The sequence below is a fragment of the Nerophis ophidion genome, linkage group LG29 (assembly GCF_033978795.1).
Source record: "Nerophis ophidion isolate RoL-2023_Sa linkage group LG29, RoL_Noph_v1.0, whole genome shotgun sequence".
NCBI classification, from domain to species: Eukaryota; Metazoa; Chordata; class Actinopteri; order Syngnathiformes; family Syngnathidae; genus Nerophis; species Nerophis ophidion.
In genome coordinates, this window is record NC_084639.1 from 8,784,913 (window position 1) to 8,805,811 (window position 20,899).

Consider the following 20,899-nt stretch of genomic DNA (forward strand, 5'->3'; position numbering starts at 1 on the left):
AGCGTTAAATACGACATATGTTGAACGACTGAAGCTCTACATAAAACAAGAATGGGAAAAAATTCCACTTTCAAAGCTTCAACATTTAGTTTCCTCAGTTCCCAAATGTTTATTTAGTGTTGTAAAAAGAAAAGGTGATGTAACACAGTGGTGAACATGCCCTTTCCCAACTACTTTGGCACACGTTGCAGCCATGAAATTCTAAGTTAATTATTATTTGCAAAAAAAAAAATAAAGTTTATGAGTTTGAACGTAAAATATCTTGTCTTTGTAGCATATTCAACTGAATATGGGTTGAAAATGATATACAAATTATTGTATTCCGTTTATATTTACATTTAACACAAATGAGTTTCCTCCGCCGTGTGGCGAGGCTCTCCCTTAGAGATAGGGTGAGAAGCTCTGCCATCCGGGAGGAACTCAAAGTAAAGCCGCTGCTCCTCCACATCGAGAGGAGCCAGATGAGGTGGTTCGGGCATCTGGTCAGGATGCCACCCGAACGCCTCCCTAGGGAGGTGTTTAGGGCACGTCCAACCGGTAGGAGGCCACGGGGAAGACCCAGGACACGTTGGGAAGACTATGCCTCCCGGCTGGCCTGGGAACGCCTCGGGATCCCCCGGGAAGAGCTAGACGAAGTGGCTGGGGAGAGGGAAGTCTGGGTTTCCCTGCTTAGGCTGTTGCCCCCGCGACCCGACCTCGGATAAGCGGAAGATGGTGGATGGACAATTTCCCAACTCATATGGAAACAGGGTTTGTAGAAACAAGCCAGGGGTACAGAACGGGAGTCATTTGGGATTCCTCCTTGATCGCTAACAAATATTCTTATCGCGCTCCTGCCCTCTGAAGTTATCCGCCGTAGGCAGATGAAAAAGGTGTAGCCCCCCCGCGGTGGCAATCCTGTTGAGGAGATGTTTTGGTGCGAGATGCAGGGGGTCTCGGGAGTGCTTTTGTGCAACGGGCGCTCGCTAATTCACAGAGAGAGAGAGAGAGAGAGAGGATGAGAGAGAGAGAGAGAGAGAGAGAGAGAGAGAGAGAGAGAGAGAGAGAGAGAGAGAGGGGTGGGGGGTGTTCGGAGCGACATGTGCATGCGTGGACGCCCCGGCGAGGGAAGACGTGCCCAATTTACAGCCATCCAATTCATTGAATCCATTCAGCCCTTCAATATAAAAGGTAATTACTCGGCGAAAGCAGACACGAACAGCGGGACATTAATGGATTCTCTTCTCTTTAAGCGTGGAGACCTGCGGTCGGAGCCGGATGAAAAACAGGCTTATGCAATATTAACGAAGATGCTCTTTTCAAAATCTCATTTTAAAAAAGGAAAAACCTCACCCGCTACTTGAAGGTGTATACATCATCATGAAAATGCATGCTCTATTACTTATGGCAAACATCTTACGGCCAATTAGGAAGCAAAGAAAGCATCAAAACTAACAATGTATTTGTAAGAATGGTTCTTAGTGCGGAACAAGTACCCACATGTATGTAAGACAAGATCACATACAGTCGTGGTCAAAAGTTTACATACACTTATGAAGAACATAATGTCATGGCAGTCTTGAGTTACCAATAATTTCTACAACTTTTATCTATTTTGTGATTAAGCGATTGGAGCTGTCACGTCTTGTGATCATGTTCTGTTTGTTTTTGATTCCATTAGTTCCTGTTTTTGCGCACCCTGGTTTGTTTTGGTTTCCATGACAACTCATTAGTTTCATCTGCCTCATTTGTTTGAACTCACGCACCCGTCGTTAATCATGTCACTATTTAAGCCTGTCATTTTCTGTTGGTCGTTCTGGTGTCATCACTCTTGTTTTTCGACCCAACTCTCTCCTTTGAGTCACACATTAAAAGCGTTACTAAAACGGCCTTCTTTCATCTCCGTAATATCGTTAAAATTCGCTCCATTCTGTCCACTAAAGACGCTGAGATCATTATCCATGCGTTTGTTACGTCTCGCCTCGATTACTGTAACATATTATTTTCGGGTCTCCCCATGTCTAGCATTAAAAGATTACAGTTGGTACAAAATGCGGCTGCTAGACTTTTGACAAGAACAAGAAAGTTTGATCACATTACGCCTGTACTGGCTCACCTGCACTGGCTTCCTGTGCACTTAAGATGTGACTTTAAGGTTTTACTACTTACGTATAAAATACTACACGGTCTAGCTCCAGCCTATCTTGCCGATTGTATTGTACCATATGTCCCGGCAAGAAATCTGCATTCAAAGGACTCCGGCTTATTAGTGATTCCTAAAGCCCAAAAAAAGTCTGCGGGCTATAGAGCTTTTTCATTTCGGGCTCCAGTACTCTGGAATGCCCTCCCGTTAACAGTTCGAGATGCCACCTCAGTAGAAGCATTTAAGTCTCACCTTAAAACTTATTTGTATACTCTAGCCCAGGGGTCGGGAACCTTTTTGGCTGAGAGAGCCAAAAAGGCAAATATTTTAAAATATATTTCCGTAAGAGCCATATAATATTTATTTTTAACACTGAAAACAACTAAACATGTGCATTTCTAAGTAAGACCAATATTTCTAGAGTATAACAGGTGTCTTATTCTTTGTAATAACATTGTTATTCTGAAGCTAACTATGGAGGGGGCGTGGCCTGCGGGCCTGCAGCGACAGGTGCATAGATGGCCCACCTGGGCCTTGTTATCTAATCACCTGTCGCTCTGTTATAAGCAGCAGCCAGGAGGAGAGACTGGGTTGGGGCTGGAAATGCTATTGCTGGAAAGCAACTGAGAGACTTATTGAAAAATAAAACAATATTGTAACCCTGAAACAGGCTCTCATGTCGGTGCTTGGGGGTCTGAAGAACCCCCAGGAGGGCAAGCCCCACACTAACCATCCATCCATCCATCCATCATCTTCCGCTTATCCGAGGTCGGGTCGCGGGGGCAGCAGCCTAAGCAGGGAAGCCCAGACTTCCCTATCTCCAGCCACTTCGTCTAGCTCTTCCCGGGGGATCCCGAGGCGTTCCCAGGCCAGCCGGGAGACATAGTCTTTCCACCACACTAACCAATAATAAATAAATAACTTCTTACCATTAACGCAACTTCTTGAACAGGTGCGGTAGAAAACGGATGGATGGATTAAAAATGCATGAGAATGTTTTATATTTTGAACATTATTTTTAACACTGTGATTACAAGTGGAATTATTCATTACTTATCGTGTTAAGCAACGTCAGCTCAGATTTATCCGAGAGCCAGATGCAGTCATCAAAAGAGCCACAGGTTCCCTACCCCTGCTCTAGCCTTTAAATAGATTCCCTTTTTTAGACCAGTTGATCTGCCGTTTCTTTTCTTTTTCTCCAATGTCCCACTCTCCCTTGTGGAGGGGGTCCGGTCCGATCCGGTGGCCATGGATGAAGTACTGGCTGTCCAGAGTCGGGACCCAGGATCGACCGCTCGTCTAGAGTCGGGACCCAGGATGGACCGCTTGCCTGTGTATCAGCTTGGGACATCCCTGCGCTGTTGATCCGCCTCCGCTTGGGATGGTTTCCTGCTGGCTCCGCTGTGAACGGGACTCTCGTTGCTGTGTTGGATCCGCTTTGGACTGGACTCTCGCGGCTGTGTTGGATCCATTATGGATTGAACTTTCGCAGTATCATGTTAGACCCGCTCGACATCCATTGCTTTCGTCCTCTCCAAGGTTCTCATAGTCATCATTGTCACCGACGTCCCACTGGGTGTGAGTATTCCTTGCCCTTATGTGGGCCTACCGAGGATGTCGTAGTGGTTTGTGCAGCCCTTTGAGACACTAGTGATTTAGGGCTATATAAGTAAACATTGATTGATTTTTGCTCTGTTCATGCCATAGTTCAATTTTTTTTTTCTTTTCAAAGTTTATCTCGAACATGAGCACATTTACAACACAATACATCACACAGACTGCGATGAGGTGGCGACTTGTCCAGGGTGTACGCCGCCTTCCGCCCGATTGTAGCTGAGATAGGCGCCAGCGTCCCCCGCGACCCCAAAAAGGAAATAAGCGGCAGAAAATGGATGGATGGATACATCACACAGATTCATATCACCTGACATCGCATCATGTCCGAAAAGGAGTAGGAAGAAGCAAAGCTAATTTAATCCTACCCCTTTCCCACGTCAGAGCGCCCACAAATATACACATTCATTTACTGTCTCTTTTTACAGCAAAATAGTAAAATGACATCCGTGAATGAGTAATACAACAGTTCCGTAACATGTAATTAATAATACAGTTATTACCAACATACTGAAATGAAGAATATTTTATTTTCAATAAGGTTGAAAGTGTTTCTCATAATTCTTCTTCTTTGTACTTTGTAAGCACTATTAATTTGAACAGCCTCTTAAACTGGATCATATCAGTACAATGTTTAACTTCTTTACTTAATCCATTCCATAATTTAATTCCACATATTGATATGCTAAAGGTTTTAAGTGTTGTACGTGCATACAAATGTTTTGAATTAGATTTTCCTATAAGGTTATATTTCTCCTCTTTGGTTGAGAAGAACTGTTGGCCATTCTTTGGTAGCAGGTTGTAATTTGCTTTGTACATCATTTTAGCTGTTTGCAATTTTATCCAATCATCGAGCTTTAATATTTTTGACTCAATAAATAAAGTGTTTGTATGTTCTCTATATACTGATGTCCATTGTTCATACGGCTTTGCTCATGTCACAGTAAGTGTTGTCTGTTTTATGTTCATAGTTTATGTTTAAGTATTAGTTTTGTTCCCTGTGCTAAGTTTTGTGTCTCCACTGTGAGTGCCTTTTGTTTGTAGCTTTTGAGTTAGGATTAAAATAATTTATTTACCGTCACACCATGTGCCGTCACCTTCCTTTGCATTTCGGGAAAACAAACCTCACCACAGTCCACGTTTTGACAGGAGCACATAAAACATTCATGAAGTTTTGGTTCTTTTACGAATTTATTACGGGTCTACTGACCAAATCTGCTGGGTCAAAAGTAAACATACAGCAATGTTAATATTTGCTTAAATGTCCCTTGGCAAGTTTCACTGCAATAGGAGCTTTTGGTAGCCATCCACAAGCTTCTGGTTGAATTTTTGACCACTCCTCTTGGTGCAGTTCAGCTAAATGTGTTGGTTTTCTGACTTGGACTTGTTTCTTCAGTATTGTTCAAATGTTTAAGGAGGCCTTTTTTTCTCCTCCATTTGAAAATGCAGACGTTATCGTCACTACTGTCTGATTCCAATCAATGCGAGTCATCAGAATCAGGTAATACCCCAACGTATATTCTTGTCTTCATGAAAGAAAGGAATCTATATGTGTTAAACATTGGTGTATTATCATTGAACACCTTTAACTTGTTAACACAGAAGTCTGCTTCATAATTAAATAAATAAATATAAATGATATATATGAATAGGTAGATCCCAGAGACTTGGTCATTTGAAAAGGAGTTTGCCTGCAGAAAAAGTGTGGGCACCCTTGATCTACATCAACAATATGATTTGTCTGAGTGGCTGGACAGGACAGATTGAAAAAAATATATGTTTCTAAAAATTTATATCGGATTTTTTCAAATCGATTAAGAATCGTTATGAATAAGAATCTCAATTAATTCAAAAATCTATCTTTTGGTACCCCTTATTCAAACAATGCAGCTAATAGAAATACACTATTGCGCCCATAAAGCCCTCTAAACACATCCAAAAAGTGCCAGCAATACTCCATTTACATGTTGTCACCTGCATAGTAAAAAACTATTAGCAATATTGAGTAATTACTTCCAGCAGCGCTCTGATCACAGAAAGCTAACTGGCTTAGCTGCTACATTGACATATTGAGCTGGTGAGCTGCTGCATCACTTTTAAGTGGGTGAAAGTTAATTTTAGATTATAAATCATATCTCTCACCTGGATAGCAGAAGGTTGTGGACATAAAACCACAAGTTGGTCAACTTTAATATTCAACTTAGACATGAAAAGACGCTTGTTTGCGTTCCCCTCTTGTTTTTATACCCACATGATTATGATTAATTCTTCACCCAAACGAGAATATATAATCATCCAATCAGTCGTCATCACACAGAGAAGACATTGTACAGTAAGTGTCAGTTTTATGTTGGTTATCTCCCATGAAGTCTGCATGTGTAGAAGTTTATGTGGCTGTTGAAGGAAAATTATATTTGTTTGTAATTCTTGTTGAGCTCTTACCAATTGTGCTACTTGCTGTGTGTGCTTATTACTCACCTTCTAAAACTTGTAGCTCGTTCCTCAGTATATTCAAACTCAAAAACTTAAGGTTGTGGGTCACCATATGTCCCAAAGTAGTCATTGTCTCTCATTTTAACTTTCCTGAGGGAACTCTCCTGATGGAATCAATAAAGTACTATAGATCTATGAAGTCTGCCATATTAGTAATTTTGTTGTTGAAGGAGAAAGTAAACAATGTGACGTCCATCCATCCAATCCATTTTTCTACCGCATGTCCGTTTTAGAATATCGGGGGGTGCTGGAGCCTATCTCAGCTGCATTCGGGCGGAAGGCGGGGTACACCCTGGACAAGTCACCACCTCATCATAGGGCCAACACAGATAGACAGACAAGATTCACACTCACATTCACACACTAGGGCCAATTTAGTGTTGCCAATCAACCTATCCCCAGGTGCATGTCTTTGGAAGTGGGAGTACCCGGAGGGAACCCACGCAATTACAGGGAGAACATGCAAACTCCACACAGAAAGATCCTGAGCACGGGATTGAACCCAGGACTCTGTCTGTGAAATTAATATGTCGCTGTATGCTTAAAATGAGCAAAATATGTACATAATACTTGTTGTTATGAATGTGTTTGTTATTACAGTACATATATACGTACATACAGTGTGTATGTACAACATTAATGGTGGTTTTTACATGTTTTTTTTAGAATGCCTTATAGGTGGAATAGAGCAAATCCAAATACCTGCATAGTTAGCGGACACTTGCTAGCATTTATTTACGAGTTGGAATGTATAAAGAAAATAAAAAGCATGTGTTCTTGTCTCACAAAAGGATTGTGAATAATGGACAAAATTCCTCCCCCAAAAAGTGCAGTTCCCCTTTAAATTTCCTAAAGAAATATTCAAACTGTCTGACAATTACTATTGCACTTCCTTAAAAATAGGGTTTATTTTTAAGGAGTCTTTTTCATTAAAATGTTCATTTAAAAAAATTGAACAAATATCTGCTAGCAATTTGGTTTGTTTCACTTTAAAAAAAATGATTAAAGTTGTTGACATAAAAGCAAAGCAGGTTCATGTTTCTTGCCTAACTTTACTAAAGCCATGCATATGGTACACCTTTAAATCTATGGAAAATGTTAACGACAGCATCATTATTGCATGTTTTATAGACCACAAGGAAGGTAAAAATGATTAATATAATTCTGCCTTTACAGACACTATATTGCCAAAAGTATTTGGCCACCCATCCAAATGATGAGTATAACGTGTCCTAATCACACCATAGGTGTACAAAAACAAGCACTTAGGCAGGAACACTATTTCTACAAACATTTGTGAAAGAATGGGCCGCTCTCAGTGATTTCCAGCGTGGAACTGTCATAGGATGCCACCTGTGCATCAAACCCAGTCATGAAAAAATATCCTCACTCCTAAATATTCCAAAGTCAACTGTCGGCTTTATTATAAGAAAATAGAAGAGTTTGGGAACAACAGCAACTCAGCCACGAAGTTGTAGGCCACGTAAACTGACAGAGAGGGGTCAGCGGATGCGGAAGCGCGTAGGACCATAACCACCCTGAATGGACTGCCCCATTGACCCCCATAACTGCCTTCTCTTCGGTGCAATAACCCAATCCACCAACCACCCTGTTTTTTTCATGAAGATATTCATGTATATATTCATTTCAACCACTGTATAGAGTGTACATTTGTACAGAGTGTATAGATCAAGGGTCACCAACCTTTTTGAAACCAAGAGCTACTTCTTGGGTACTGATTAATGCGAAGGGCTACCAGTTTGATACACACTTAAATAAATTGCCAGAAATAGCCAACTTGCTCAATTTACCTTTAATAAATAAATCTATATATATAAAAAGAAAAGTGGTGTTTCTGTCTGTCATTCCGTCGTACATTTTTTTTCCTTTTACGGAAGGTTTTTTTGTAGAGAATAAATTATGAAAAAAACACTTATTTGAACGGTTTAAAAGAGGAGAAAACACGAAAAAAAACTAAATTAAATTTTGAAACATGGTTTATCTTCAATTTCGACTCTTTACAATTCAAAATTCAGCCGAAAAATAGAAGAGGAAAAACTAGCTAATTCCACTCTTTTTTTAAAAAAAATAAAAAAAAGAATTTATGGAACATCATTAGTAATTTTTCCTGATTAAGATTAATTTTAGAATTTTTTAAAATAGGTTGAAATCCAATCTGCACTTTGTTAGAATATATAACAAATTGGACCAAGCTATACTTTCAACAAAGACAAATCAGTATTTCTTCTAGATTTTCCAGAACAAAAATTTTAAAAGAAATTCAAAATACTTTGAAATCCATCCATCCATCCATTTTCTACCGCTTATTCCCTTTTGGGGTCGCGGGGGGCGTTGGCGCCTAATACGATTTAAATTTAATTCTACAGATCTTCTAAATTTGCCAGAATAATGTTTTTGTATTTTAATCATAAGTTTGAAGAAATATTTCACAAATATTCTTCTTTGAAAAAACAGAAGCTAAAATTAATAATTAAATTAAAATGTTTTTATTATTCTTTACAATAAAAAAATAAATTTACTTGAACATTGATTTAAATTGTCAGGAAAGAAGAGGAAGGATTTTAAAAGGTAAAAAGGTATATGTTTTTAAAAATCCAAAAATCATTTTTAAGGTTGTATTTTTTCTCTAAAATTGTCTTTCTGAAAGTTATAAGAAGCAAAGTAAAAAAAGAAATTAATCTATTTGAACAAGTGAAGACCAAGTCTTTAAAATATTTTCTTGGATTTTCAAATTCTATTTGAGTTTTGTCTCTCTTAGAATTAAAAATGTCGAGTAAAGCGAGACCAGCTTGCTAGTAAATAAATACAATATAAAAAAAAGAGGCAGCTCACTGGTAAGTGCTGCTATTTGAGCTATTTTTAGAACAGGCCAGCGGGCGACTCATCGGGTCCTTACGGGCTACCTGGTGTCCGCGGGCACCGCGTTGGTGACCCCTGTCCTAGCGTATATTGCAGGTGTACCTCATATGGGAGTGCATTGTTTACCTTCTGCATGCCTTGCAGGGCCTGCTGCAGGAAGCTGAGCTGCTGGCTGTGCGTGCTCTCCTCCTCGCTCCTCACCGGCTGGTTCTTGCCCTGCTCTTGCTTCAGCAGCTCCACCTCGTTCCTGTAGGCGTCCAGCTGACAGCGCAGCGAGTCGTTCTCCTCCTTCAGGGCCTCCGCCTGCGACACACCTGGACAGAGACAGCGTGGTGACAAGGGGGTCGCACAGTGCGGCTTTTCCAGCGTGTCGTGTTTCAAGGTACATTTGAGGCCTTTTTCCGGCAGGCTGCAGCTGGAAACACACACAGGCAGTGCGACCTCAACTTAAGAGCGGCCCAATGCAGGGGCGTTTTGAGATAAGAGCAAAATATTGGAGTTACAAGCATCTTTGTCATTAGTTAATGTTGCATTTTCCAGTGTTTTTCAAACTCTTAATAAAGAAAATACAAAGGCACACCACCAGCGGGAAACGTTCAGAAATGAAACTCCACCAGGTTGTCGTACCTTATTGTTTGAGTTTGTTGATGTTTTCCTGTGTGTAGTGCTTTAGTTCCTGTCTTGCGCTGTTATTTTGGTGGTCTTTCCTGTTTTGTTGGTGTTTTCCTGTAGCAGCTTCACGCCTGCCTTTGAGTGCTATTGCCTGACCTGCTCTCTATACCGGGGTTGGTAGAGCGGCCGTGCCAGCAACTTGAGGGTTGAAGGTTCGATCCCCGCTTCAGCAATCCTAGTCACTGCCGTTGTGTCCTTGGGCAAGACACTTTACCCACCTGCTCCCAGTGCCACCCACACTGGTTTAGATGTAAAAATTAGACATTGGGTTTCACTATGCAAAGCGCTTTGAGTCACTAGAGAAAAAGCGCTATATAAATATCATTCACTTCACTATTGGCAAACAAGACTATTTCAGTTGTGCAGACGCTTTCCTACTTTGGATGTACTTTGTGGACGCCATCAAAATGGTAAATGGGTTATACTTGTATAGCGCTTTTCTACCTTCAAGGTACTCAAAGCGCTTTGACACTATTTCCACATTCACACACTGATGGCAGGAGCTGCCATGCAAGGCCCTGACCACGACCCATCAGGAGCAAGGGTGAAGTGTCTTGCTCAAGGACACAACGGACGTGACAAAGTTTGTAGAAGGTGGGGATTGAACCAGAAACCCTCAGGTTGCTGGCACGGCCACTCTCCCAATAAGCCACGCCGTACTCAGCTGCTCCACACGCTGTAAGTCTTTGCTGTCGTCCAGCATTCTGTTTTTGTTTACTTTGTAGCCAGTTCGGTTTTACTTTTGTTTTGCATAGCCATCCCTATGCTTCGTTGATTGATTGATTGATTGAGACTTTTATGAGTATGTTGCACAGTACAGTTCATATTCCGTACAATTGACCACTAAATGGTAACACCCGAATAAGTTTTTCAACTTGTTTAAGTTGGGGTCCACGTTAATCAATTCATGGTAAACTGCCTTTTCCTTTCCGTTTTGTTAATTTTTAGTTTAAGCATTAGATACCTTTTTACCTGCACGCTGTCTCCCGCTGTGCTCTGCATATTGGGATCACGACAAACCATTTTTGATGCGTTTTGACTTCTACAAAGCAATGAACTACCTGCTGCCACCTACTGATATGGAAGAGTATTACATGGTTACCCTGCCGAGCTCTAAACAGCACAAACACTCGACAATGGCACATTACTTACAGATTGTAATTATTGATTCCCCAAAAATATTTTTTGGACCAAATAGGTGAAGTTGAATCATTTCGTACAGTGGTTGACAAACACGGGCAAATACCACGGTAAAACCCTGTAAGCGCCGCCCCAAAACATCTGCTCTTACTCACTAGCATTAGTTTGTAGCTCAAGATTGTTTTCCAAGCATTGGAAAGGAAAAAAGTGGGTTTGGAGCAGGGTTGTCCCGATATCAGTATTTTGGTACCAGTACTAAAATGTATTTTGATACTTTTCAAAATAAAGGGGACAACAAAAAAAATGTCATTATTGACTAGATTTTAACAGAAAATGTTATAGCATATGAAACATGTTTTCTTATTGCAAATAAAGAACAATTTTGTCATTAAACAAGATAGTGAACCTACTAGACAAATGATCTTTTAGTAGTAAGTAAACAAATAAAAGTTCTCAATTTGGCTGCTGACGTATGCAGTATTGTGTCATTTTGACAAAAATGATGATAGATTATTAATGTACTTGTTCATTTACTGTTAATATCTGCTCAATTTCTCTTTTAACATGTTCTATCTACACTTTGATTAAAATGATATATTCACTTTAGGGGTGTCAAAAATAAAAAGTTAGCTCATCTGATGAAACAAAAAAATGGCGGCATTAATCCTGCATATACCGCATTTTTCGGACTATAAGTCGCTGTTTTTTTTCATAGTTTGGCTGGGGGTGCGGCTTATACTCAGGAGCGACTTATGTGTGAAATTATTAACACATTACCGTAAAATATTAAATAATATTATTTAGTTCATTCACGTAAGAGAGTAGACAGATAAGATTTCATGAGATTTAGCGATTATGAGTGACAGATTGTTTGGTAAACGTATAGCATGTTCTATATGTTATAGTTATTTGAATGACTCTTACCATAATATGTTACGTTAACATACCAGGCAACTTCTCAGTTGGTTATTTATGCGTCATATTAGGTACATTTATTCAGCCTGTTGTTCACTATTCTTTATTTATTTTAAATTGTCTTTCAAATGTCTATTTTTGGTGTTGGGTTTTGTTAAATACATTTCCCCCAAAAATGCGACTTATACTCCAGTGCGACTTATATATGTGTTTTTTTTTCCTTCTTTATTATTCATTTTCGGCAGGTGCGACTTATACTCCGAAAAATTCGGTGCGCAGATAATCACGCTAATTGTATTTCAAACTACACCCTGAAAGGCCTACTGAAATGCGATTTTCTTATTTAAATGGGGATAGCAGGTCCATTCTATGTGTCATACTTGATCATTTTGCGATATTGCCATATTTTTGCTGAAAGGATTTAGTAGAGTACATTGACGATAAAGTTCGCAACTTTTGGTGCTGATAAAAAAGCCTTGCATGTACCGGAAGTAGCATACATATCGATATGCGTGTGACGTCACGGGTTGTGAAGCTCCTCACATCTGAACATTGTTTACAATCATGGCCACCAGCAGCGAAAGCGATTCGGACCGAGAGAGCGACGATTTCTCCATTAATTTGAGCGAGGATGAAAGATTCGTGAAAGTGAAGGACTAGAAAAAAAAATGACAAGAGGGCAGTGGGAGCAATTCAGATAGGGAAGATGCTGTGAGAGGCGCCGTGGCAGCCGTGGGGGTGGCAGGACCACTCGGCCAGGCCCAACCGCAACAAGGGACAGAGCCATACCGCTTTGAATCTGACGGTGACGGTCAGGAGGACGAGCGCTGCTGATATTGATGCTGGAGTAGCACACGACATAGATCGCCTTCAGAATACAGAATGGTAAAATGTTTTTTATTAATACACATAATACACCTCTACTTTGTGTGTGTGGTCCAATCCAACCGTGTTCGCTTGACATCTCTGTTCCATAGCAAAAATTTACTTTCATCTTACGGGAATGCAAACAATGAAACACCGGCTGTGTTTGTGTTGCTAAAGCCGGCCATAATACACCGCTTCCCACCTACAGCTTTCTTCTTTGATGTCTCCATTGTCCATTGAACAACTTGCAAAAGATTAACCAACACAGATGTCCAGAATACTGTGGACATTTGCGATGAAAACAGACGATTAATAGCTGGCCACGATGCTGGAACAAAATGTCCTCTACAATCGGTGACGTCACGCGCAGACGTCATCATACCGAGACGTTTTCAGCAGGATATTTCGGCGCAAAATTTAAAATTGCAATTTAGTAAATTAACCCGGCCGTATTGGCATGTGTTGCAATGTTAATATTTCATCATTGATATATAAACTATCAGACTGCGTGGTCGGTAGTAGTGGGTTTCAGTAGGCCTTGAATGCACTTTAGATAAAACTGTTCAATTAAAATGTTGTTAAAATTTAAACATTTTCCTTTTTGACATTATGAAAGTAAAATTGCATTTTTATGTCTACATGATAGACTCTTTTTATAGGCTAACTTTAATAAAGAAAGTAAGTAATAAGCTGTAAATAATCTGAATTCAAAAGTGTGATTCATCTGATTAAACAAAAATCCTTTAACAGCACTAAAGAAATATTCATATAGAAAAAAAATTAAACAATTTTAGTTTGGTCAATTTTTTATTATAATATAAATGATAAAATATTTAAAACATTTTATCATCCAGTGTTTTTCCAAACCCTCTTTGCTCAATATTAACACTGAAGCGACTTTAACCACCTTCCGTTCATTTAAGGACATTTGAAAATTGGCACACGGCCTATATGATCCTTTCTCCGGATGTAATTAAAAGTCTTTAAATCGAACCCCCGCAATAAGACAAAGCGAAAAAAAAGCCCGAGCCTGTCCATCGGACACGACGAGGTTAGTGAGGTGCGTGTGAATTAATCGAGCCCACCACCACCACCACCACCATCTAAAAGGAAGGAGTGACCTTTAAGAAGAATGATGGGCATCCTTTCTGTTCTGTGGAGTCGATTCAATGTAATAATTCAGCCTGCTGCCTACACAGGGCGCCATACATTGCAATGGAAACAGGAGACTGGAAATTTAAAATTGCACTTTTTTATTTCTTTGGGGAATTTTGCCTACCGTATGAAAGACAAAAAGACAAAATATTTGATCTTTTTTTAGCTGTCAAACTTGAAAAAATTGTCTTGTTCTTGGTAGATAGCAATCCAGCTAATGGGAGCAATCGATTCTACCTCTAAATCACTTTAAAAATGCATTAAAAAACATCAACAATACTCCTGTTTAATAACCAAGTTATAGCAACATTGTTATCATAAGAGCGAACACTAAGGAACTATTTTTCTAGCACAGTAAATAGAGCAGGGGTAGGGAACCTATGGCTCTAGAGCCAGATGTGGCTCTTTTGATGACTGCATCTGGCTCTCAAATAAATCTTAGCTGACATTGCTTAACACCATAATTATGAATAATTTTGCTGGTAATCATAGTGCTAAAAATAACGTGCGAAATATAAAACATTCTCATGCATTTAAATCCATCCATCCGTTTTCTACCGCACCTGTTCAAGAAGTCGCATTAATGGTAAAAAGTATTTTATGTCACGATGGGGGGGGTCGCAGCTTGCTGCAGGGTCATTCCCCCAGGAAGGCAGACGGACTACTCGGGACATGGCATTTAGGTAAAAACATGATTTAATTTAAACTACAAAAAGATACAAACAAAAATCGCTCACAGCGGAGGCACAACTTGGGCTAAGGAACAAAGCTAACGCATAAACAGACTATCAAACAAAACTTACTCTGCATGGCATGAATCACGAAACTATGGCAAGGCATGAAACAAGTCAGCACAGAGCAAGAAAAGATCACATTGACGCCAGGGCGACTGACTGGCAAAGACGAGCTTAAATACTGCCTCTGATCAGTGCTCGGGAAGCAGGTGAGCGGGCATTTTGTCCACCAGAGACAGGTGGACAGAATGAGTAACCAAGGAAACCAGACAAGGGAGTGGAAAAAAACAGGAACTTAAAGACTCCAAAGGACAAACAGCACATGGCCAAAGAAAAACATGATCAACAGACATGACATTTTATTTATTATTGGTTAGCTTCAGAATAACAATGTTATTAAAAACAATAGACTTATTATACTCTAAAAATGTTGGTCTTACTTAGAAATGCACACATTTAGTTGTATTCAGTGTTAAAAAATATGATATGGCTCTCACTGAAATACATTTTGAAATATTTGGCTTTCATGGCTCTCTCGGTCAAAAAGGTTCCCGACCCCTGAACTAGAGTGTAATATCGGAAATTATTGGTATCGGTTTCAAAATTATCTGTTTCACAAAGGACTTTTTAAAACGCCGCTGTACGGAGTGGTAGACGGACATAGGGAGAAGTACAGAGCGTCAATAAACCTTAAAGGCTCTTTAATTGATTTTACCCTTTAAAATAGTTTTTAATCATATTTGTTTTTATATTGTTTTTATTGGTTTTATTTTTATTCATTTTTTGTTTTGTTCAGTCATTGGTGGAGCATAATATTGTTTTTAACATGGCTGTGCAGCACTTTGGAAACGTTATTGTTGTTTAAATGTGCTATATAAATAAAGTGGAGAGAGAGAGAGAGAGAGAGTGCCTTTGCATGCCGGCCCAATCACATAATATCTAGGGCTTTTCACACACACAAGTGAATGCAAAGCATACTTGGTCAACAGCCATACAGGTCACACTGAGGGTGGCCGTATAAACAACTTTAACACTGTTGCAAATATGGGCCACACTGTGAAGCCACACCAAACAAGAAAGACAAACACATTTCGGGACAACATCCGCACCATAACACAACATAAACACAACAGAAAAGATACCCAGAACCCCTTGCAGCACTAACTATTCTGGGACGCTACAATATACGCCCAATGTCCTAACCTGACTTAAAAAAAAATCATTTGACAGCCCTAAAACAATACAAATAAATAAAGAATAAACCCCATATGAGCAAGCACAACGAACATGTTCCTTTTGTTTTTATGGTAACACTTTAGTATGGGGAACATATTCATAATTAATGAGTTGCTTGTTAAAGTAACAAAGACTGAATTTAGAGTTATTTGGACATTTAAGGGTTAGGGTTACTAATAAGCAATAAGAGTTAGGTTTAGTTAACTCTTCGTTAATGGCTTACTGGTTGTATTATAAGGCCATGCAGAATAAAGCCTTAATAAGTACTTAATATTGACTAATTAAGGGCCAATATGTTACTAATTTGCATGTTAATTAGCAACTAATTAATGGTGATTATGTTCCCCATACTAAAGTCTTACCGTTTTGTTGAATGCTAGTCTGTGTCTTAGTCTGTGTTCCATGGTTCTTGCCCGAAAAAGGGTGGAGTGCCACCTACAGGTTGGGGAGGAAACTCTGCCCCAAGTGGAGGAGTTCAAGTACCTAGGAGTCTGGTTCACGAGTGAGGGAAGAGTAGATTGTGAAATCGACAGGTGGATCGGTGCGGCGTCTTCAGTAATGCGGGCGCTGTATCGATCCGCTGTGGCGACGAAGGAGCTGAGCCGGAAGGCAAAGCTCTTAATTTACCGGTCGATCTACATTCCCATCCTCACCTATGGTCATGAGCTTTGGGTTGTGACCGAAAGGACAAGATCACGGGTACAAACGGCCGAAAATGAGTTTCTTCCGCCGGGTGAGAAGATCTGTCATTTGGTAGAGGAACGAGAGGAACCAGATGAAGTGGTTCGGGCATCTGGTCAGGATGCCACCGGAACGCCTCCCTAGGGAGGTGTTTAGGGCACGTCCGACCGGTAGGAGGCCACGGGGAAGACCCAGGACACATTGAGAAGACTATGCATCCCGGCTGGCCTGGGAACGCCTCGGGATCCCCCGGGAAGAGCTGGGCGATGTGGCAGGGGAGAGGGAAGTCTGGGCTTCCCTGCTTAGGCTGCTGCCCCCGCGACACTAACTCGGATAAGCGGAAGAAGATGGATGGCTTCAATTACCTAATTTAGTCTTTCATTCAAACCAGAAATCTAAGTTAGTTATAAATATTTAATTGCGGGAAAAAACGATTTCTTAGTCCTTAGTTGAGCTCTGTCATTCAAAATCAATATCAAGTTAGCTGATAATTTATTGTCATTGATTTCTTCACTTGAGCGAACATCTGCAGGATGGTTGAAACGCTGGCTTTGCGAAAGCCATCAGTCCATCCACCCGATCGCTAAAGCACTCATCGCGGGCAAGGTCGCGGCGAGCTGGAGCCGACCCCAGGCGGACGCTAATTCAATATTCCCCAACAGATTACCGGCGGCTGAAAGTCGGGGATAATCCCAGGGCGTTTTGTCCGCCAGGCTCTCTTCTGGACACATGACCCGACCTATCGAGCGAAGCCTTAAGACGGGTTATAGTATGCCGGCCTCAAGGGATGTCTGGTATTATCGGCACGGCTGGGCTTCAAAGCGGAGAAAAGGAAAACGCAATACGCTGAGTGGACTGAGAAGATAAGACCCTTAGCTTTGTTGTGTGTATTTATGAGTACTGCGGCAGGGAAGACTGCTAATGAACTCTCCTCCTGCTCACGTTTGATTGGAGGAGCATCGATCGAAAAGATCCATCAAGGCGGTGTGAAGAGATGTCAAACGCGTGGCCACATCCCCAGACGTCGGTTTATTCAGCGGGCGTGGCTATCGACCTGTCCGTGACAGGGTTCGTGCTCCACGCCTAGACCGCCAGCTTTTTCCTCTCGTCGTGACGCAGATCATCGATCGGCTCTTAAAAGAGTACCTGAGTAGTTACACAGGTGTGTTTTCTTTTATAAGTCAAGTGGGGTGTGTTGACATGTAACCACAGGTCCCTTGTTTAAGAGTCAGCGAGGGGCGAGCGCTATTACGGACGGCACAAACTGCCACATTAGCCGCCGCCGTCCCCTCCTGATGACAAGCCCTTGACATCAGCGCTCACCGCCGACAGCCGCCGAGAAGGACTGCAGAAGGTAGCCGCATTTGCATACGTCTCCCTCCCATTAGCTGAGCTGTCATTTTAACTAACAGGAGAAATTGGGCCCATTAGAAGGTATGCCACCTTGTTCTATTGACCTGCGTTGACAACAGCTTCAGATGCGCACGTATGGCGTCACATTAGTGGCAAAAATCCAAGTGCATAAAAACTGTTATCGCGTGCTGATTCTCCACTTCGTGCGCGCGCATGTGCTGCCTTTGACTAGGCGCGCGCAAAAGGGTGTCGCGTGCGCGCGGCGCCTATGTGTGCACGCGCCGTCTTTGTTTTGGCACTTTGGGGGCGGGTAGGCTTAGACTTTTGGCACTTAGGGGGCGGGTATGCTTAGACTTCTGGCACTGGTATGCTTAGACTTTTGGCACTTTGGGGGCGGGTAGAATTAGACTTTTGGCACTTTAGAGGCGGTTATGCTTAGAGTTTTGGCACTGGTATGCTTAGTTTTTTGGCACTTTGGGGGCGGGTATCCTTAGAGTTTTGGCACTGGTATGCTTAGACTTTTGGCACTTTGGGGCGTTATGCTTACACTTCTGGCACTGGTATGCTTAGACTTTTGGCACTTTGGGGGCGGGTAGAATTAGACTTTTGGCACTTTAGAGGCGGTTATGCTTAGAGTTTTGGCACTGGTATGCTTAGTTTTTTGGCACTTTGGGGGCGGGTATCCTTAGAGTTTTGGCACTGGTATGCTTAGACTTTTGGCACTTTGGGGGCGGGTATGCTTAGAGTTTTGGCACTTTGGGGCGTTATGCTTACACTTTTGGCACTAGTATGCTAGACTTTTGGCACTTTGGGGGCGGGTAGGCTTAGACTTTTCGCACTTTGGGGACGGGTATGCTTAGACAGCCGCCGAGAAGGACTGCAGAAGGTAGCCGCATTTGCATACGTCTCCCTTCCCATTAGCCGAGCTGTCATTTTAACTAACAGGAGAAATTGGGCCCATTAGAAGGTATGCCACCTTGTTCTATTGACCTGCGTTGACAACAGCTTCAGATGCGCACGTATGGCGTCACATTAGTGGCAAAAATCCAAGCGCATAAAAACTGTTATCGCGCGCTGATTCTCCAATTCGTGCGCGCGCATGTGATGCCTTTGACTACGCGCGCGCATGTGGTGCCTTTGACTACGCGTGCGCATGTGGTGCCTTTGACTACGCGTGCGCAAAAGGGTGTCGCGTGCGCGCGGCGCCTATGTGTGCACGCGCCGTCTTCGTTTTGGCACTTTGGGGACGGGTATGCTTAGACTTTTGGCACTTAGGGGGCGGGTATGCTTAGACTTTTGGCACTTTGGGGGCGGGTATGCTTAGACTTTTGGCACTTTGGGGGCGGGTATGCTTAGACTTTTGGCACTTAGGGGGCGGGTATGCTTAGACTTTTGGCACTTTGGGGGCGGGTATGCTTAGACTTTTGGCACTTAGGGGGCGGGTATGCTTAGACTTTTGGCACTTAGGGGGCGGGTATGCTTAGACTTTTGGCACTTTGGGGGCGGGTATGCTTAAACTTTTGGCACTTAGGGGACGGGTATGCTTCAGTGTTGTTTTCGCCAACGATGACGACGACGAAATCATTTCTTTGACGCCGCTTTTTTTCATGACGATAACGAGACGGTGACGAGATAAACGTGTCTCTCTGATGACGAAAACATGACGAGACGTGTGTGAGTTTTCGTTGACGAGACGAGAACGAACGATAAATGTTAGTGAGTAATCTGTCAGACGTTTAACATGCATGACATTTCTGTTTATTGTGTGTGTCATTTAAAACCTAAAAAGTATCTGCTGCTGCATTCTATCCTTGTTTGGTCACGCCCAGCAACTGGCGTGCAACGCACAACGTGCTCAACACGTCACACTGTTGTTGTTCATCAGGCAATGGACCGTGATGGCGGCTGCAGTTTCAACACAGGGCCTCGGTGGTCGCAGACAACATATGGGTGTATTTTAAATATAACCCAGCAGATAATAAAACAGAATGTATTGTGAAGGAAGACGGTGACAATTGTGGCCACAAAATATGCAGAAAAAATGAGGCACCTTAAGGCTCGCCACAAGGATATTTTTTCGAAGATAAGTTACAAATGATGTTAACATAATCGATAAATGTCATAGTAAGCTAATACATTAGTACGTTTTCCACATACTCCTGGCGCAAATGGGCTGCTAACTTCAGGCTAAAGTTAGCTTTTGTTACGCTAACATCAATTCATTATGTGTGTTTTACTTTAGCTGCATGTTTACATTCAGTGACGGTGTGGTTATCTCTTTGTGAGTACTTCTGTCAGCACCTAACTTGACGTGTTAAACAGGTCCAGTTACTGTTATACGTAGAGTCTGCTAGCTTTATTAGTACAGATACAGATATGTGATTGTGATATTAAGTTTGTTCTTGTTATGAGACAAGCCCTCCTCTAATTCATATTAAACACTGTTGTTATTTTTATTTATTGAATTGACTAGTGTTTACAGTATTTACAGGGTGGTCTATTTTGTTCCAAAAACTTAAAAACATGTTTGTATGTATGTACAGTATAACTCTCTGGAATAAATTGATTATTTTTATTACATGGTTTGCACAAATTACAGATAGAGTGGGGTTGTATGATATCTGTTGTAATTGCACTGGCAGACAGGGCCAAGTTGAGCATGTGTTCCTCATCCATCACTCATATTTTGGGCATGTTTACGTTCATTGTACTTTAACAAATTCTGAGAAATAAAGCCGCAATTGCTGAAGTAGAATGTTTTTGTTTTTTGGCTTTTTTGGAGTAATGAACTTTGATTCCCTTGTTACCACTTTATCTGTGTGTAATACACAATCCTTGGATCAGAAATTTGCTGTTGGGTGGAAACCTTATATGTCTAAAACCATTCCTTTATTGTTATTATTTGTGAAAATAGCAGATCTGCAAGCTTACAATGGGTTGAACTTATAGATCTGCTGTGTGACACTGCCCAACAGCAATCTCCGATACTTACTGACCTAAATTAATTTGTTAAAAGACTATACTTATATACTTATAT

The 20,899-nt window shown here is 41.3% G+C and overlaps 1 protein-coding gene across 7 annotated transcripts in view; it reads right to left on the bottom strand.

Moving 5' to 3' along the window:
* Nucleotides 1-20,899, bottom strand: part of enox2 (ecto-NOX disulfide-thiol exchanger 2) — a 505,472-nt gene that overhangs the window by 47,252 nt on the left and 437,321 nt on the right. For all 7 annotated transcript variants that reach the window (XM_061891605.1, XM_061891604.1, XM_061891603.1 and 4 more), the window contains one exon: nt 9,236-9,423. In XM_061891605.1, coding sequence (XP_061747589.1) covers nt 9,236-9,423 — 188 coding nt within the window. The remainder of the gene's footprint in view (nt 1-9,235; nt 9,424-20,899) is intronic.